The sequence below is a fragment of the Pan paniscus genome, chromosome 6 (assembly GCF_029289425.2).
Source record: "Pan paniscus chromosome 6, NHGRI_mPanPan1-v2.0_pri, whole genome shotgun sequence".
In the NCBI taxonomy this organism is placed as follows: domain Eukaryota; kingdom Metazoa; phylum Chordata; class Mammalia; order Primates; family Hominidae; genus Pan; species Pan paniscus.
Window position 1 is genome coordinate 120340949 of NC_073255.2, and position 20704 is coordinate 120361652.

The 20704-nt window shown below is 43.9% G+C and overlaps 1 protein-coding gene across 1 annotated transcript; it reads left to right on the plus strand.

Annotated features, from left to right (window-relative positions):
- The first annotated feature begins 449 nt into the window (after positions 1 to 449).
- On the plus strand, positions 450 to 14887 carry LOC117974332 (putative postmeiotic segregation increased 2-like protein 2). The gene is made up of 6 exons (XM_063606258.1): positions 450 to 497; positions 7953 to 8097; positions 10068 to 10154; positions 10323 to 10434; positions 11599 to 11782; positions 14855 to 14887. Exons 1-6 carry the CDS (start codon positions 450 to 452, stop codon positions 14885 to 14887), a joined length of 609 nt encoding a protein of 202 aa, XP_063462328.1.
- Positions 14888 to 20704: the final 5817 nt, after the last annotated feature.

Here is a 20704-nt window from a genome sequence, read left to right on the forward strand (position 1 = left end):
AAAAACAGGATGTGCTTGAAACCCGGAAGGCAGAGGTTGCAGTGAGCCAAGATCACACCACTGCACTCCAGCCTGGGCAACAGGGCGAGACTCCATCTCATACAAACAAACAAACAAACAAAAAACAGGATGTACTACTATTTTGATGTCTACAACATCTAGGACCCCCCAAAAAAAACACCTGGAGCTGGAGGGAAGGTGTCACTGTGCTGAACGAGTACAGCACTTCTGGTGTTTTCACACAGTCCCACGCATATTATCATCAATGTGGGAAAACGAGAGGGGGAAGGCTGCCACGGACACAGGAAGTGGCCGCACAATGCAACATCTACTTACCCTCTGAGGGATGGTTTGAGTCCCTGTCATCGAAGGGTAGACTGGCAGAGGAACTAGAAGATGCAGACAAGGCCCTCTTGGTACCTCCCGCAGCTCTCTGCAGTGGGGAAGACATGCTTGGCGAGGAGGAGCTATGGGGCCAGGAAGACGAGGACCGCAGGGTAGGTTTGGCAATCCAGCTGGGGAAGAAAGAGAAGAAAGGGCTCCTACCACAGCACTTCTCCATCCCCAGCCGTGACCAGTCCCTCTCTTTGCAAGGGAATGGTTCTAGAACTCTGGGGTCGGGTGAGGGGGACCAAAAACTAAGACAAAGGCTGGGCACCGTGGCTCATGCCTATAATCCCAGCACTTTGGGAGGCCAGGGCAGGAGGATGGCTTGAGCCCAGGAGTTCAAGACCAGCCCGGGCAATACAGCAAGACCCCATTTCTACAAAAAAAAAATACTAATTAGCCAGGTGTGGTAGCACGTGCCTGTATTCAGCTATTCAGGAGGCTGAGGTGGGAGGACTGCTTGAGTCCAGGAGTTCAAAGCTGCAGTGAGCTATGATCGCACCACTGTACTCCAGCCTGGGTGACAAAGTGAGACTCTGTCTCAAAAAATAAAAATTAAAAAATAAAAAATAAAAGAAGACATTATAGGAGGCAAGTCTGCAAAGCCTTAACTACAAACTAAAGAAACCAAAAGGAAAAAGAAGACTTTACAAAATCTTTAGAAGTCTAAGAAGTCTTAAGTCTGTTCCGGGTGGAACAGAGTTAAGTATGCCAATTAAATTATTGGGTGCTGGCCGGGCATGGTGGCTCACATCTGTAATCCCAGCACTTTGGAAGGGCAAGGCAGGTGGATCACTTGAGGTCAGGAGTTCGAGAGGACAACACGATGAAACTCCATCTCTACTGATGGATGTGAAAGGATGACTCCATCTCAAAAAAAAAAAAAAAATTACGTGCTGACTGAAAATAAATTTGAAAGCAAGGTGTGTGACAGGCAAGGCTACTACCTGTGTAATATTCTGTTACTTAATGATAAGTCCTGAGTCATATTTCCAATCTCTCTTAACCAGCCTGTATTTGTACATTGCTTGTGTACAAGCTTGCTAATTTCCACAAATGACAGTAGGTTGTCTGCTCCAATAGGGCCAAAAATGCACCTACTGGATTCAAAGCTCAGTAAGGGCCAGGTGCAGTGGCTCATGCCTGTAATCTTGGCACTTTGGGAGGCCAAGGCAGGCAGATCACTTGAGGTCAGGAGTTTGAGACCAGCCTGGCCAACATGGTGAAACCCCTTCTCTACTAAAAATACAAAAAATTGCTGGCCGTGGTGGTGGGCACCTGTAATACCAGCTACTGGGGAGGCTGAGGCAGGAGAATTGCTTGAACCTGGGAGACGGCAGCTGCAGTGAGCCGAGATCATGACACTGCACTGCAGCCTGGACGACAGAGTGAGACTCCGTCTCAAAAACAAAAAAACTCAGTCAGGAATGAAGAATGTCTGAAGTACTGTATGTGTAATGTGGCTTGTGATTCTTAAGCCCTGAGTGCAGCTTGAGCTAGTCCTTCATGATCTAATACCAAAATGTTCAAGATCTGTTTTATGTCATTGGTGCCTTCTAATGTTGGCCTGTTGTTTTCCTTGCTGAGACTAGATTATGATGTGGTATATTGTTTTTATCAATTTAATTTATAAGTATTTATAAGCAGCTTATTCTTCATGTTGCTCTCATTTACCCTGGAGATGCTTGATTGCTTTTTTTGTTGTTGTTGTTTTTTTTTTGAGACAGGGTTTCACTCTGTTGCCCATGCTGGAGTGCAGTGGCACGATCACAGCTCAATGCAGCCCTGACCTCCTGGGCTCAAGTGATTCTACCACCTCAGCCTCCTGAATAGCTGGGACTACAGGCATGTGCTACAACACCTGGCTAAGTTTTGTACTTTTTGTAAAGATGGGGTTTCACCATGTTGCCCAGATTGGTTTTGAACTCCTAGGTTCAAGTGGTCCTCCTGCCTTGGTCTCCCAAAGTGCTGGGATTACAGATGTGAGCCACCACGCCTGGCCAAGATGTTTTATTGCTAATTATTTGTCTGTCCACATTGTTATCATCTCCTAGAGAAATTGCTAGAAGAGTGAGATTACGTGTCCTCTAAGTTATAAGTTCACAAATAAAAGCCCAAAGGAAGTTAGGTAGCAGACTTAAAAACAAATTAAAAAGACCCTGCAAAACTTGGTCTTAAATGAAAGGTGACATTCTCCAACCTGGGTTGTCTTTCTGGTTTCATGGGACTGTGCAGTGCAGTTGGAGGGTGACTGGGCCCTGTTTCCACGGCACTCTCTAGGTGCAGGGACCATTGAACCATGTCTGCTATTCCTGTCTTAGCTCTGTACTGAAATAATAGTTGTGTTACTGGGTTTCAAAAGAAAGTCCATCCCTCTTGATCTAGGCAGAAAGCCATTAAAGAAAACAGAAGGATAACGAGCAGTGGGAAAACAAACCAGAAAAGTTACCGATTCACCCATCTTGTGTCAGAATCGACAGGCCTGTTGCTCCTGCTGGAAACCTAGGATGTACGTTTGCAATGAGAAAAGAGTGGAAGACTTGAGCAGGTACATTACGAAAGAGCAATCACAGTGGCCAGTGAATATGAAAAGGTCCTCAACTTAGAGAAGTCTGGAGAAATCCAAACTAAAACTACCCTAGGATACCACGCTACACCCACCAGCTTTAGGCAGGATGCAAACATCAGGAATTCTACCCTGCTGGTGAGCAGTGAGAGAGCGCATAAAGCAGTATAACAACTTTGGAAAACAATTTAGTAGGGTGGAAAGCCAGGTGGACCACTGAGCCAGCAGTCCCATTCATTAGTACATACCCCATGCCTGCTCCTCTGTATAAGAATATTCACTGCAGAGACCGGGCGCGGTGGCTCACGCCTGTAATTCCAGCACTTTGGGAGGCCGAGGTGGGCGGATCATGAGGTTAGGAGATAGAGACCATCCTGGCTAACACAGTGAAACCCCGTCTCTACTAAAAACACAAAAAGTTAGCCAGGCGTGGTGGCGGGTACCTGTAGTCCCAGCTACTCTGGAGGCTGAGGCAGGAGAATGGCATGAACCCAGGAGGTGGAGGTTGCAGTGAGCCGAGATCACGCCACTGCACTCCAACCTGGGCAACAGAGCAAGACTCTGTCTCCAAAAAAACAAAAAAAAAAGAATATTCCCTGCAGAATTGTTCATAGCAGGTTAAAATGGAAAACAATCCAGTGTCCCTGAGCAAGAAGGAGGGATAAATATATGGTGGAGAGTCATGAAATAGAACAGCATGCTACAGAGAAAATGAATACTTCCGTTGTTACAATAAAATGACTTCTAAAATAATGTCTACAAAAAAGAAGCCAGGGCTGGGCACCAGTGGCTCATGTTTGTAATCCCAGCACTTTGGGGGGCTGGGGTTACAGGATCACTTGAGGCCACGAGATGGAGACCACCTTGGATCTCGTTAACCACCTTTTATGTAGAGATGTGGTGAGACCCCATCTCTACATGGAAAAAAAAAAGCCAGACATATTAAATATACGCTGTATGCTTACCTATATTGTGATACCCTACCTTATTTTAACGTGATTGTCTCTCTTAGCTGAGAGAGCCGGACAGGCTCCATTTTAGTTCCTTCACTTGCAGCCCCCTCCCTTAAAGGCATAACTAGTCTAAGCTGACTCCATGCACGTCTAGGAATGCACTTACTGATAAGGTATCGAGGCAAGCTGAACCAGCAGCTCTTGGGGACGCGCTCGGTGGATGATACCAAAAGACCCTGCATTTATCTCTTTGTGGTAGTTTGAGCCCCTGCACCTGGAACTGTTTATTTTTCTGTAACTATTTATGTAACCAATTAATCTTTTTAATTTTTCCCTGTTCTGCTTCTGTAAAAATTGTTTCAGCTAAACTCCCCCTCCCCTATTTAGACCACGGTATAAAAAGAAATCTAGCCCCTTCTTCGGGGCCAAAAGAATTTTGAGCTCTAGCCATCTCTCAGTCACCGGCAATAAAGGACTCCTAAATCAGTCTCATGGTGCGGCGTTTCTCTATAACTCGCTCGGTTACAACAATATCAAGACTATATTGTTTAGGGGCCAGGCATGGTGGCTCACGCCTGTAATCCCAGCACTTTGGGAGGTCGAGGCAGGCAGATCGCTGGAGGTCAGGAGTTCGAGACCAGCCTGGCCAACATGGTGAAACCCCGACTCTACTAAAAATTCAACATTAGCCGGGTGCAGTGGACGGCGCCTGTAATCTCAGCTACTCAGGAGGCTGAGGCAGGAGAACTGCTTGAACCCAGGAGTCAGAGGTTGCAGTGAGCCGAGATCATGCCACTGCACTCCAGCCTGGGTGACAGAGTGAGATTCTGTCTGAAAAAAAACAAAAAAAAAAACAAACAAAAACCCAGACTATATTGTTTAGGGATACTTAGTTGACAAAATAACAGACACAAACAGGACATAATTACCATAAAAATCAGGACCTGGGGTGGGGGTTGGGGGGAAGATTTAAGTGGAAAGAATGGAGCGGTGACAATGTGTGTCAACCTGGGAGGTGGTGACCCTGGGGTTCGCTTTGTAATTCCTCAAAATGAGCATTTATGTGCTATTCACTTTTCACAGGGCAGAATCTCTGAACTAACATGTTTAAGCAGCCATATGCAAAAAAAAAAATGGATAATTTGTATTCTAATTAAAATATTTAAAAATTAGAGACAAGGCGGCCGGGTGCGGTGGCTCAGGCCTGTAATCCCAGCACTTTGGGAGGCTGAGGTGGATGGATCACAAGGTCAGGAGATCGAGCCCATCCTGGCTAACACAGTGAAACCCTGTCTCTACTAAAAACACACACAAAAAAATTAGCCGGGTGTGGTGGCAGGCGCCTGTAGTCCCAGCTACTTGGGAGGCTGAGGCAGGAGAATGGCGTGAACCTGGGAGGCGGAGCTTGCAGTGAGCCGAGATCAGGCCACTGCATTCCAGCCTGGGCGACAGAGCTAGACTCCGACTCAAAAAAAAAAAAAAATAGAGACAAGGATCTAACTATGTTGCTCACGCTGGTCTCAAACTCTCAGGGCTCAAGCAATCCTCCCACCTCGGTCTCCCAAGGCGCTGAGATTCCAGGCATGAACCACTGCGCCCAACCAGGAAAAAATAAAATAAAATAAAATAAATATATATATATATACACACACACACACGTGTATATATATACACACATACGTGTATATATATACGTATGTGTGTATATATTTTTCATACGTGTATATATATAACATTTTTGTTTTTTTGAGACACAGTTTCACTCTTGTTGCCCAGGCTCGAGTGCAATGGCTCGATCTCAGCTCACGGCAAACTCCGCCTCCAGGGTTCAAATGATTCTCCTGCCTCAGCCTCCCGAGTGGCTGGGATTACAGGCGCCCACCACACGCCCAGCTGATTTTTGTATTTTTAGTAGAGATGAGGTTTCAACATGTTGGCCAGGCTGGTCTCAAACTCCTGACCTCAGGTGGTCATGTTTTGTAGACAGCAGGAGCTTCATGAAAAGAAGCCAATGAAGGGCAAGGAAGTGTAGCTGTCTACCTACGGGAAACCAGCCAGGAGCCTCCCCACAGGGCACCTGTAATCCCAGCTACTTGGGAGGCTGAGGCAGGAGAATCGCTGGAACCCAGGAGGCGGAGGTTGCAGTGAGCTGAGATCGCGCCACTGCAGTCTAGCCTGGGTGACACAGCAAGACTCCGTCTCAAAAAAAAAAAAAAAAAAATCAGAAGTGGACTGTAGCCTATAGTGTGCTGCCTAATAAACTTATTTTTAGAGATACTTCTTTCAATTTTCTGTGAGGTCATCTGCAGTTTCACATAGTAGACAGACTTAGGTGAGATTCTTAGCAAGGTAGAACGAAGAGTAAAGAGGTTTGTTTATTTCAAAATGGTTTATTGAAGGCCTACGATGTGTTAAATGCTGTAGGAAATACCCACTGATTTCTCTTTCATGGAGGTTTCCTGCCTTCTCTTAACAAGTTATCAATTAAACGGTTTACTGGAAATTGCTAAGTTAATGAACACACGGGATACATTCTTTGGATGAGCAGACATTGGTTGGGCAGAGGAGGAAGAGGAGAGCGGTTTAGACAGAAACCTGCTTATACACTGTAGTGTCTAAAAGAGTTTGTGATGTCCAGGAAACAATTGTTCACTGCGCTACAATATAGGGGACGGCCAGTTGCAGTGGCTCACACCTGTAATCCTAGTCCTTTGGGAGGCCAAGGAGGGCAGATCACCTGAGTTTAGGAGTTCAAGGCAAGCCTGCCCAACATGGTGAAACCCCATCTCTACTAAAAACACAAAAATTAGCCGGGTGTGATGGTGGGTGCCTGTAATCCCAGCTACTTGGGAGGCTGAGACAGGAGAATCGCTTGAACCTGGGAGGCAGAGGCTGCAGTGAGCTGAGATCATGCCGTTGCACTCTAGCCTGGGCGACGGGGTGAGCACTCTCAAATAATAGTAATAAATAATAATAATAATAATGGTGATGATGTAGGGGACTTGATGAAGGGAAAGGATTAGAGAGATTCTGAAAAGAAGGTAGTTTTGGGCCCAGTGATGACTAGATTTTAAATTTCATATAGTAGGAAGTGGGGCACTAGTAAATTTTTAAGCAGAAAAATTATTTGACCAGATTTGTGATTTCAAAAATAGCTCTGGTGATAGAGTGGAGGATGGCTTGGAGCAGGGAATAAGGGCAGATAAAACTGTTATAAAACTCTTAAAGCTAGTACAGCAAGAACTTTGAGGGTCTTTGCTAAGACAGCAGCTGGCACCTTCAATTTGGAGTAGGGTATCAAAGGCAACTGTGTATAAGGAATAGTTATGTAACTGGTACCCAATTTCTGAGATGATTTTGACTTAAACATTGTGTATTTTCCAGCATACTGTTGGTTTTTCTAATTATGTGGAAAATTATGTTGCTTTCACTTTTTTTTTTTTTTTTTTTTTTTTGCTCGTTGCCCAGGCTGGAGTGCAATGCTGCAATCTCAGCTCACTGCAACCTCTGCCTTCCCGGTTTAAGTGATTCTCCTGCCTCAGCCTCCTGAGTAGCTGGGTTTATAGGCACCCACCATGATGCCTGCCTAATTTTTTGTATTTTTAGTACAGACAGGGTTTCACCATGTTGGCCAGGATGGTCTCCAACTCCTGACCTCAAGTGATCCGCCTGCCTCTGCCTCCCAAAGTGCTGGGATTACAGGCATGAGCCACCCCACCAGGCCATGCTTTCAGTTTTCAAGAAAGAAGACACCATTGTTGCCAAAGATTTTGGTAATTTGAGAGATACAATGTATGTTTTCTCCATGTGGATCCTAGATAGTAAGGATCTGTTGAATTTGAAGTATCTATCCAGAAGTATTTTGGGTACATGTTTAAGGATTGTAAAACAGTGTTTCTATTTCTGGATATAATAAATGTATTTGTTAATATAATACATGAACAGATTAGACCCATAAACTATTTACAGTGTTGAGTCATTTCCCACAGTTAAAATCAGGATGAAAATATATAGCTGAATACTTGCTTTGTTTCTTGTAACATTTCTTTAGTACAGAACCTGCTAAGGCCATCAAACCTATTGATCGGAAGTCAGTCCATCAGATTTGCTCTGGGCCAGTGGTACTGAGTCTAAGCACTGCAGTGAAGGAGTTAGTAGAAAACAGTCTGGATGCTGGTGCCACTAATATTGGTAAGCTTGGGAGAGTTTTAAGCCACAAGAAATGATTAGTGTGTGTTGTTGTAGTCAAGAAACATTTGTTATTGAAATAAGACTATCAAGTGTTGATGTAGTAATAAATTATTATTTTTAAGTTAAAGTTAGCACCTATGATGTGCCTAGTACTTAGCTAGGTAGTAATAATAATAACAACAGCTTTTATTGTGTTCTTATGGTGTGCCAGGCAGGTGTTATGCTAAGAATTGCACAGAAATATCTCATTTAATTTGCAGAATAGCTGGGCGTGGTGTTTCACGCCTGTAATCCTAGCCCTTTGAGAGGTCAAGGTCGGGGGATTGCTTGAGGCCAGAGTTCAAGACCAACCTGGCCAACATGGTGAGACCTCATCTCTATTAAAAAAATAAAGCAGGCCGGGTGTGGTGGCTCACACCTGTAATCCCAGCACTTTGGGAGGCCAAGGTGGGTGGATACCTGAGGTTAGCAGCTTGAGACCAGCATGTCCAAAATGGTGAAACTCTGTCTCTACTAAAAATATAAAAATTAGCCGGACCTGGTGGCAGAAGCCTGTAATCCCAGCTACTTGGGAGGCTGAGGCATGAGAATTGCTTGAACCCGGGAGGCAGAGGTTGCAGTGAGCCGAGATCGTGCCACTGCACACCAGCCTGGGACAGAGCAAGACTCTGTCTCAATAAAATAAAATAAAATAGGCATGGAGTAGTGGCTGACATCTATAATCCCAGCACTTTGGGAGGCAGAGCAGGGCTGATCATTTGAGGTCAGGAGTTCAAGACCAGCCTAACCAACATGGTAAAACCCTGTCTCTACTAAAAATACAAAAATTAGCCAGATGTGATGGTGCATGGCTGTAATCTCAGCTCCTTGGGAGGCTGAGGGAGGAGAATTGCTTGAACCTCGGAGGTGGAGGTTGCAGTGAGCCAAGATCAGATCATGCCACTGCATTCCAGCCTGGGTGACAAGAGCAAAACTCCATCTCAAAAAAAAAAAACAAGAAAAAAAAAGAAAATAACAAAATAAAATAAACCTAAAAAATTATCAATCAGCTGAGTAACTTTATGAGATAGAACTTATTGTCTTCATTTTACAGATGAGGAAATTAAGGAACAGGAAATTTCCTTTTTTTGAGATTATAAAGCTAATAAAATAGGATCCAGGAAGTCTGATTCCAGAACCAGTTGTCTTTTTTTTTTTTGAGATGGAGTTTCGCTCTTGTTGCCCAGGCTATAGTGTAATGGCACGATCTCGGCTCACCGCAACCTCCGCCTCCCGGGTTCAAGCAATTCTGCCTCAGCCTTACGAGCAGCTGGGATTACAGGCATGCACCACCACACCTGGCTAATTTTGTATTTTTAGTAGAGACAGGGTTTCTCCACGTTGGTCAGGCTAGTCTGGAACTCCTGACCTCAGGTGATCTGCTCACTTTGGCCTCCCAAAGTGCTGGGATTACAGGCATGAACAACTGCGCCTGCCCCCCTTTCTCCTTACTGGGTATGTTAAAATTATTTCTTTCAAAAGAAAAGGCTGGTCAAAGTGCAACGGTGTTAACCACTAATTGATCACAACCAGTTACAGATTTTTTTGTTCCTTCTCCACTCCAACCGCTTCATTTGACTAGCCTATGGACAAAAAAAAAAAAGAGGAAAGAAAAAGCTAAACTATTTAATCTGGGCTAGTAAATGGACAGAAAGGGCTTTATAAAAATGAAATATACAAAATGATACTCGTACGTTTAACTAAAGGTATAGTTATGACTCTTCAATTTGCATATGTTATAAATAATATCAATATAAAAGCTTATAGCATGGGTCCATTTTTTTTTTTCTTTTTGAGACGGAGTCTCACTGTCTCCCAGGCTGGAGTGCAGTGGCGCGATCTCGGCTCACTGCAAGCTCCGCCCCCCCGGCTTCATGCCATTCTAGCATGGGTCCATTTTTAATAAATACATAAATATTTAAACTTTCTAGATCTAAAGCTTAAGGACTATGGAGTGGATCTCATTGAAGTTTCAGACAATGGATGTGGGGTAGAAGAAGAAAACTTTGAAGGCTTAAGTAAGTTGACTTTTTCTAATCCTATTATAAAATAATTGGGCCACATGTCTCAGAATTTTGAGTAACACTGTCTTGGGAAACGCAAAAACAGTTTTTTAAGCCAGTTACTAGATATCATGTATATCTGTTGTTTTAGCACTTGAGGTATCTTAATCCTTACTTTACAGTCTCTTTCAGCTCTGAAACATCACACATGTAAGATTCAAGAGTTTGCCGACCTAACTGAGGTTGAAACTTTCGGCTTTCAGGGGGAAGCTCTGAGCTCACTGTGTGCACTGAGGTGATACAATGTTTTATCCATTCACTTGACCCCTTAGAAAAACCTCTCAGAAAGTTAATTGGAATCATTATTATTTACAATTTTCTATCTCGGTATCTCAGCTTCTAGCTTCTGAATTCTGTTTTGTCTCACTGCCAATCTAAGTCCTAGTACTTCTGAAATGTGGGAAATAAATGAATGAAATGAAGCAAATAGTATTGTTAAAAAAAATGGTTACCCTTATTAAAACAGTAACTTCTCAATTTGAACATAACATATAGGTAATAAATGATAGTTACCATTGCTTTTCATCATCAAATTTTAGGGAAACATTTGACCAAAGCACTATTTAATTATAGCACAGATACTAAATTTTTATAATTATATTTAAATATATATATACATATGTGTGTATATATATACACATATATATGTGTGTGTGTATATATGTGTGTGTGTATATATATATATATATATATTTTTTTTTTTAGACAGAGTCGCACACTGTCACCCAGGCTGGAGTGCAGTGGCACAGTCTCAGCTCACTGCAATCTCTGCCTCCCAGGTTCAAGTGATTCTCGTGCCTCAGCCTCCTGAAGAGCTGGGACTATAGCGTGCACCACCACTCCTGGCTAATTTTTGTATTTTTAGTAGAGATGGGGTTTTGCCATGTTGCCCAGGCTGGTCTGGAACTCCAGGCCTTAAGTGATCTGCGCTCCTCGGCCTCCCAAAGTGCTGGAATTACAGGCACGAGCTACCGCACCCTGCCCTACATATACATTTTAATTATAATATCTTTTGGATTCTTTAAAAATTTAAAAAAATTTTTTAATTCTTTAAAAAATTCTTTAAAACAATTTTATTTGAAGAGTAATAACAAAACAAATCTCTATTTGTGAATAAATAAACCTTGAGATCATTTATGGTTTTGCAATTCAACCTGAAAAATGAAATCAAAGCTTTTATCAAAACAAAGCATGTTTAGTGCTCTCTGTCTCACTGTCTTTTAGATGCCAAACCTTAGATTTTATGATGACTCCTCAACTGTTTAGATCTTGGTTATCTCAGAGGGATCATCAGCTTTTTAAGAAAGTTTTGAGAGAAAAGCAAGTGAAGAAAAGCATAGTCAATGCTCAACATCACAGGTCTCTCACTGAACACACCATGCCTGGTATTCTCTCACAGCGATGTCACCATTTCTACCTGCCACGCATCGGCGAAGGTTGGGACTCGACTGGTGTTTGATCACGATGGGAAAATCATCCAGAAAACCCCCTACCCCCACCCCAGAGGGACCACAGTCAGCGTGAAGCAGTTATTTTCTGCACTACCTGTGCGCCATAAGGAATTTCAAAGGAATATTAAGAAGGTACAGTAAATTAATCCTGGTTTTCAAGAGTATTGGTTAATGCACATGAGCAAGAGATTTACTAAAGATGTTTATTCTTCAGTTGATTCTCTTGCCATAATCTATTGAGAAATGCTTTATTTGCATTTCTCATTAAAGACTTAACATTAAAGACTTAACTTTAGGGTGATTTACTTTTTTCTTTTCATCACATAGTGTTTATTAGGACTGGGCAACATAGTGAGACTCTGTTTCTATGAAAAATAAAAAAAAAAATTGACTGGGCATGGTGGCATCCACCTGTAGTTCCAGCTACTTGGGAAGCTGAAGTGGGAGATTCACTTGAGCCCAGAAACTTGAGGCTGCAGTGAGCTATGATTGTGCCACTGTATTTCAGACTGGGAGACAGAGTAAGACCCTGTCTGGAAAAATATATATACATATATATTTTTTAATTTTATTTTTTATTTTTATCTTTTTTTGAGATGGAGTCTCACTTTGGTGCCCTGGCTGGAGTGCAGTGGCACGATCTCAATTCACTGCAACCTCCACCTCCCGAGTTTAAGCGATTCACCTGCCTCAGCCTTCTGAATAGCTGGGATTACAGGCGCGCACCACCACACCTGGCTCATTTTTGTATTTTTAGCAGAGACGGGGTTTCACCATGTTGTCCAGGCTGGCCAGGCTGGTCTCGAATTCCTGACCTCAGGTGATCCGCCCACCTCGGCCTCTCAAAGTGCTGGGATTATAGGCGTGAGCCACCATACCTGCCTTATGTACTTATATTTTAATGAGACTATTTCTCTTGGTTTTCTGATAAATGAGTTACTGGAACCCTTATGAATCTGAATGCAAAAGAAACAGCTAAATGTTATGTAATTGTTGTGTTTAAAAACCAGATTATAAAACTATCTGTATTATATGATTACAGTTTTATAAAAACAAAACAACGGCCTAAATGTGTATAGTATAAAGGCTGGAAGAGTCAGCACTTTCATGTTCTCAGCGGTTATCCTTGGATGTGAGATCTCATGCACTTTTTGCTCTCTTCTTTGTGCCTTTCCATTTTGTATGTGTATTTTTTACAATCTAAAAAGTTACTTAAATATATGCAGGTAAAAACTTTTTTTACTCGTAAAGCATTTGGTGCTAATTTTAACTGTTCTTTTTTTAGACAGAGTCTTCTCACTCTGTCACCCAGGCTGGAGTGCAGTGGTGTGATCTTGGCTCACTGCAACCTCTACCTCCCGGGTTCAAGTGATTCTCCTGCCTCAGTCTCCCAAGTAGCTGGGATTATAGATATGTGTCACCATGACCAGCTAATTTTTGTATTTTTAGTAGAGATAGGGTTTCACCATGTTGGCCAGGCTGGTCTTGCACCCCTGACCTCAAGTGATCTGCCTGCCTCAGCCTCCCAAAGTGCTAGGATTACAGGCATGAGCCACCACGCGTGGCCTTTTTTTAAAAGCTTTTTTGTAAGTCAGCTAGCAAGAACACAGGAAGAAATACTCAAATCTCCCTTACCCAGCTGGGGGCTATGTCAGGTTTTATAAGCATAGGGTAATGAGTTGTGATTTGATTGGATCTTGCAATAAAGTAATGCTGGGAGGTGTGATCTGACTGGATCCTGCCATGGGGTGACACCAAAACTCAATCTGATTGGATCCTGGCTCCTGCCATGGAGTGTCCAGTTCTTAAATCAGTCTCAGCTCTTCAGGCCGAGCTTTTAGGTTCCACTCCGTGGTTGCATGCTTGGTTAACCTGGGCATGCACAGTGTACATGCCCTTCAACCTGTGGGTCCATGGCAATTGAAAAACAACTGACAACCTCATTACATAAAAGTTGAACTGAGCCGGGTGCAGTGACTCACACCTGTAATCCCAGCACTTTGGGAGGCCAAGGCAGGTGGAGGTCAGGACTTCAAGACCAGCCTGGCCAAAATGGTAAAACCCCATCTCTACTAAAAATATAAATATTAGCCAGGTGTGGTGGTGCACCCTTATAATCCCAGCTATCTGGAGGCTGAGGCAGCAGAATCACTTGAACCTAGGAGGTGGAGGTTGCAGTGAGCTGAGTTCGTACCATTGCACTCCAGCCTGGGTGACAAGAGTGAAACTCCGTCAAAAAAAAAAAAAAGTTGAACCAGATTTGGTCTGATGCAGTTACAGATCTACAAACCTCACCCCCACCCTCCTGCCAACACCTTCCACTCCTCATTCTTGAGGGATTAGGGATGGAGGTCATGCTTCTGCTTCGACTTCATGCTGAGCAGGGCACTGAGTCCCCTAAAGGGAAAGGAATGAAACTCTTGGGCTTCTGAGTTCAAATGAGTTCTGGGGTCCCCCGGAGTAGCTTGAAAGGCTGGTATTGTTGTAATACAAGCTGAAGGTGGAAGTGTTGGATCCTGGAGGACAAACAGCTCACCATCCATTTAAATAAATAGGACCAAAAAGTAACAGAACAGTGGCCATGAGGGGCCCCAACAGAGGAAGAAACCAGGCGAGGTGCGGTATAGTGGACTCGACTGCCTTCTAAATCTCAGTTGTTGGCCGGGTGTGGTGGCTCACACCTGTAATTCCAGCAAAAGAAAAGCTGAGGCAGGGTGATCACGAGGTCAGGAGTTCAAGACCAGCCTGGCAAACATGGTGAAGCCCTGTCTCTACTAAAAATACAAAAATTAGCTAGGCATGGTGGCATGTGCTGTAGTCCCAGCTACTCGGGAGGCTGAGGCAGGAGAATCGCTTGAACCCGTAAGGTGGAGGTTGCAGTGAGCCGAGATTGTACTCCACTGCACTCCAGCCTAGGTAACAGAGCAGGACTCCATCTCGGTCAATCAATCAATCAATCAATCAATCTCAGCGGTTGAACTACCCTTGACATGGTTCAGCTCTGTATCCACACCCAAATCTCATGTCAAATTGTAATTCCCAGTGTTGTGGGAGGGACCTGGTGGGAGGTGATTGGCTCATGGAGGCCGACTTCCCCCTTGCTGTTCTCGTGATATTGAGTGAGCGCTTGTGGGATCTGGTTGTTTAAAAGTGTGCAGCCCTCCCACTTCACTCTCTCTGTCTCTCCTGCTCCAACATGGCCAGACGTGCTTGCTTCCCCTTCGCCTTCTGCCATGATTGTCAGTTTCCTGAGGCCTCCCCAGCCACGCTTCCTGTACAGCCTGCAGAACTGTGAGTCAATTAAACCTCTTTTCTTCATAAATTACCCAGTTTCTCATAGTTCTTTATAGCAGTGTGAAAACAGACTAATGGACCCTTCTGGTTGAAGGAATGCAGCCATTCTGCTTGTTTGACTATGTCCTTTCTATTCATCTCTATTTCCTGGGAGGTGTTTATCCAAGTGCAATAGGAGGTATTGGTGACCGCACAGTCCCCTCAGTGTTCTGCTAGTAAATAGTTGAAGGTTGATCATTGATCTCCTGCGTTTTCAGTCTGGCATGGAAAAGCCCCCGTGCAACTGGTAAAGATATCAATAAGCACCAGGAGGTATCTAAATCCACCAGGAGCCATAGGCATCACGTTGACATCCATTTACCAGTCTTCCCTGGCAAGATTCTTCTGAATTGTGCTGCCTTGGCCAAAAGAGGTATGGGAGGGGCTGGGCTCAGTGGCTTGTGCCTGTAATCCCAACATTTTGGGAAACCAATTCAGGTGGATCATTAGAGGTCAGGGGTTCAAGACCATCCTGGCCAACATGGTGACATCCCATCTCTACTAAAAATACAATAAGTTAGCTGGGTTTGGTGTTGGGTGCCTGTAATCCAAGCTACTCGAGAGGCTGAGGCAGGATAATCGCTTGAACCTGGGAGGAGGAGGTGGCAGTGAGCTGAGATTGTGCCATTGCACTCCAGCGTGGGCAACAAGAGTGAAACGTCATCTCAAAAAATAAAAAAAAAGTCCAGGCATGATGGCTCATACCTGTAATCCCAGCACTTTGGGAGGCCAAGACGGGTGGATCACGAGGTCAGGAGTTCAAGGCCAGCCTGGCCTAGATGGTGAAACCCTGTCTCTACTAAAAATACAAATATTAGCTGGGCATGGTGGCATGCACCTGTAATCTCAGCTACTCAGAAGTCTGATGCAGGAGAATTGCTAAAACCCAGGAGGGAGAGGTTACATTGAGCCGAGATTGCACCACTGCACTCTAGCCTGGGCGACAGAGCCAGACTCCGTCTCGAAAGAAAGAAAGAGAAAGGAAATTCCCCAGGGAAGTACCTCGGCTGATTTCATAAACAGGTACCGAAGGAAGCAGAGGCATGTGGAGGACTTCCCCACCTCATGCAGCTATTTGGGCCGTGGCATCTGAAATTTATTATTTCAGAGTCACCCCTTTGATGACCTTAACAGTGAACTGCAGTCATCTGTTTAGGCCTCTCCATGGCCCACGTCAATGCCGGTATTTCTGTTTGTTGCACATTTGATTTCCTTGTTGTTGGCATTTAGAAGGCCCCCTGTTTCCCAGATCACACCACGGGCATGGACCACAGAGATTGCATCTTGTGAGTCTGTAGAAACGGTCAAGGCCTTGTCCTCTCTTAGGTCCAGAGGTCAGGTTAATGCAGATTTTCCCGGCAATCTGTGCTGAAGTCCCTGTGGGGAGGCTCCTGGCTGGTTTCCTGTAGGTAGACAGCTACACGTCCTGCCCTTCATTGGCTTCTTTTCGTGAAGCTCCTGCCGTCTACAAAACATGTCTCCCTTCTTGAATCACATCTCTGTTATTGAAACTCTAGAAGTCGACCGGGCATGGTGGCTATGCCTATAATCCCAGCATTTTGGGATGCCAAGGCAGGTGGATCACCTGAGGTCAGGAGTTCAAGACCAGCCTGGCCAACATGGTGAAACCCTGTCTCTAATACAAATACAAAAATTAGCCAAGCATGGTGGCCACTGTACTCCAGCCTGGGCGACAGAGCAAGACTCCGTCTCAAAAAAAAAAAAAAAAAAAAAAAAAAGAGAAAGAAAGTATCATGCTTTTCTGCATTCTGTGAATTGTTTTAGTGAGTTATCGAACTTGAGGGCATGGTGGGAACCTCCAAATTTGCAGCCAGTTGGTAAGAAGTACATGTGGTCTGAGGACACCCAAGCCTGCAGGTGTGTCTAAAGCGAGGGCAGCCTAGTGGGGGCCGGTGGCCTTAACCTGTGGCATTTGAGGTAACATCGGGGAGTTGACATCAGAATTGCATCACATAGGCTGGGCGCGGTGGCTCACGCCTGTAATCCTAGCACTTTGGGAGGCCAAGGCGGGCAGATCACGAGGTCAGGAGATCGAGACCATCCTGGCTAACACAGTGAAACCCCGTCTCTACTAAAAATACAAAAAATTAGCCAGGCATGGTGGCGGGCGCCTGTAGTCCCAGCTACTCGGGAGGCTGAGGCAGGAGAATGGCGTGAACCCAGGAGGCGGAGCTTGCATTGAGCCAAGATCACGCCACCGCACTCCAGCCTGGGTGACAGAGCGAGACTCCATCCCCCCCCCCCCCAAAAAAAGACAAAAAACAGAATTGTGTCACACAGGCCAGATGCAGTGGCTCATGCTTATAATCCCAGCAATTTGAAAGGCAAGGTAACAGGATCGCTTGAGCTTGAGTCTGAGGCCGCAGTGAGCTATGACCACACCACTGCACCCCAGTCTGGGTGACAGCGCAAGACCCCAACTCCAAAAAGAAAAGAGAAAAATCACAAAGAATTGCATGGCAGGGTGCCTGTCTTTCACAGCTTTAACTGCTGCAGGAACTTTCTTTCTTTTTTTTTTTTTGAGAGGGGGTGAGGAGACAATCTCTGCTAGTGATTCTCCTGCCTCAGCCTCCCAAATAGCTGGGATTATAGGCGTGCACCACCACGCCTGCCTAATTTTTGTATTTTTAGTAGAGACAGGGTTTCACCATGTTGGCCAGGCTGGTCTCAAACTCCTGCTGGGATCATGGGCGTGAGCCACCACACCCGGCCACCTTTAGAGTTTTCTTACCACCTGGTTTTCCTCTCTCAATATCTTTCTCTCATTTCCTGCCTTAAAACTCTAGCTTGGCATCTGGGCGCAGTAGCTCATGCCTGTAATCCCAGCACTTTGGGAGGCCGAGGTGGGTGGATCACTTGAAGTCAGGAGTTCGAGACCAGCCTGGCCAACATGGTGAAACCTTGTCTCTACTATTTTTACAAAAGTTAGTCGGACTTACAGCCGGGTGCCTGTAGTCCCAGCTACTTGGGAGGCTGAGGCAGGAGAATTTGTTTGAACCCAGAGGTGAAAGTTGCAGGGAGCCGAGGTTGTGCCACTGCACTCCAGCCTGGGAGACAGAACAAGACTCTGTCTCCAAAACAAACAAACAAACAAAAAACCCTGTAGCTTGGGATCAGCCCTCTCTTCTATTGTTTTTCTTTAAAAAATAAAAATTAAAAATAGATGTAGATGCTATGTTGCTGAGGCTGGCCTCAAACTCCTGGCCTCAGGTGATCCTCCCGCCATGACCTGCAAAACTGCAGGGATTGTAGGTGCGAGCACTGCACCCAGCCTTATGGTTTTTTTCTACATAAAAAACAGCACAGGATTATCTTCCAGAGCTAATAAATATGTTCAAATAACCACAACCCCATTAAGGAAAAATATCACTGGGCAGCAAATAATCAATCCAGACCAATATGATCACAATTGCTGTGAAGGTGAGAAAAGTTCATTTTTATTATGTTTCCCCAAGAGACGCACTCTATTGTTCTCTTGAAAACACACAGCTCATGTCCTCCTTTAGAACACACATCCTCTTTAAAGTAACATACAAACATGCCAAAACAAGGTAAAAAATTACATCTGAATTCTCACATTTCAAACATATATGAAATACCAAATAAAAATTCATTTTTACAAGAATTTAGGGGAACTACTACATAGCTATAAATGTAATATATATGTTAACTAAGTATCATAGATAAAAACCATGCTCCCTTCAGCAGCACGTGTAATAATACATACAAAGATTGAAAGGTAAAAGATTTAGGATGAAAAGAATCCTCTCTTAAAAAGGAAAACAAAATTATATGTATGTGTATATAACAGTTATAATACCCATCACACAGCTTTATAGAAACAGCATCTATTCAAAAATACCAGTATTTCCAAAATATTTAAAATAATATTTAAAGTAATAATAATATTTAAAGAAATAAATATATTTAATAAATATTTAAATAAATAAAATAATATTTAAATAATTCTATATCCATGTTTTTCAAAATAAACCAATAAAATAGATAGTATATATTAGACATGTTAGTATATATATCTGAGACATGTTAAAAATCACAACTGAATTCTCACAATTCAGTCACAAACCTAAACAGCAAATAAAAATTTCTATCACCAGAATTATGTTTTTTTCTGGTGGGGAACTACCAATAGCTATAAATAGAAGAGATTATTATGGAAGTATCATAGATAAAAAGAGTGCTCGCTTCAGGAGCACATATAATAATACAGAAACAAATTTAAAGATAATAAAATATTTAGGATAAAAAGAATTGTCTCTTAAAAATGAAAAGAAAATTATCTTTATGTATATATAACAACTATAATTCTCATCAAAAAACTACAGGAACAGCATGTTTTCAAAAGTACAACAATTTCCAAACTATTTGAAATAAATCTATGAATAATTCAATGGCTGACATTTTCCAAACAAACCAATAAAATGCAGAGTGTGCATGAAGCTATCTGTTACAATCTGTGGCACTGATATTTCACAAAAGAATTCTGTGCCAATCTGAGCCCCTGCATTGTGCCTTCAAATGCTCCTGGACTGTGGCAACCAAGTCCGTAAGAAACAGCCCCAGGGAGGTTGGCATTCAGCAATATAAAAAGGGAGGTGGTGCCGCAGGAAAGGGTGGAACTGGAAACACTCCTGGTTTCTTACTTTTCTCCAAGGACTCCTAGAAGGACCCCACCCCCCTCCCCCACCCCTGCTCCTAGGAGGACAACGTGATGACTGTATTCAGCTCCATCAAGAATGGTCCAGGTTCTTCTAGGTGATCTGCACAAATGGTTCCTCTCCTCCTTCCTGGTGTCTGCCATTAGCATTGGAATAAAGTTCCTGCTGAAAATCCACATCTCCCCTGGGTCCGGTGTTCTGGAAGTGAGAGAGACAATGTCACACTTCAAGGAGGCAGCTCTCTAGACAGGAAGGTTATTCACGTCCCATGTCAAGTCTAGAGTTCAGAGCAATTGAGAAATGCAATTTTATCTGCTGCCTTTCATTCTATACCCTGCTTCTGAACCATCGTGTTCAACTGTGAAACTCACACTTTGGTGACCACGACTCCAAAACTCACTTAATACACCCAAGGTCAGCCCCAGTGATCTGCTTCATAGCAAGGACTTTGGGTGGGTCTGCCCAGGGAGTAGGGCACCCTCAGAGAATGTGGCTTTGGACTTCATTACAGCTGGGGCCTTTTGTGTCACTTAAGATCCAGACTTGTAACCATGCTAGATGTGTTTCTAATGTGACAACATCATGAACCACGAGTCCAGAAGCCTAATCCTTAATCCTACCTCCTCATGATGAAGTCTCATGCTCTGTGCTCAACGTGGTTAGCTGCACAAGATGTAAACCAAAGCTTCACTGAACCCTCGACCCAAATCGGTAACTCAAGTGCGTCAATCATAATGAACCTCCCCAAACTCAGTATTTATGATTATTTTTGAGGCAGGGTCTCACTCTGTCGCCCAGACTGGAGTGCAGTGGCAGGATCAGGGCTCCGTGCAGCCCCGACCTTCCAGGCTCCAGCGATCCTCCCGCCTCAGCCTCCTGAGTAGTTGGGAGTAGAGATGCGTCCCACATCGCCTGGCTAATTTTTGTATTTTTGTGGAGAGGGGATCTCGCCACGTTGCCCAGGCTTGAAGCCGGATCAAGCAATTGGGTTCTTTGAATTTCCGAAATAGACCCCAATATT

What these genes read in the sequence shown, in the direction of transcription:
- LOC117974332 (XM_063606258.1), top strand. Translation starts at nt 450, where the DNA reads ATGCTTGGCGAGGAGGAGCTATGGGGCCAGGAAGACGAGGACCGCAGG. An exon ending in AGGAAGACGAGGACCGCAGG is followed by an intron (nt 498 to 7,952) that starts GTAGGTTTGGCA and finishes TTGTAACATTTC; the next exon opens with TTTAGTACAGAACCTGCTAA. An exon ending in AGCTCACTGTGTGCACTGAG is followed by an intron (nt 10,435 to 11,598) that starts GTGATACAATGT and finishes ATTCTCTCACAG; the next exon opens with CGATGTCACCATTTCTACCT.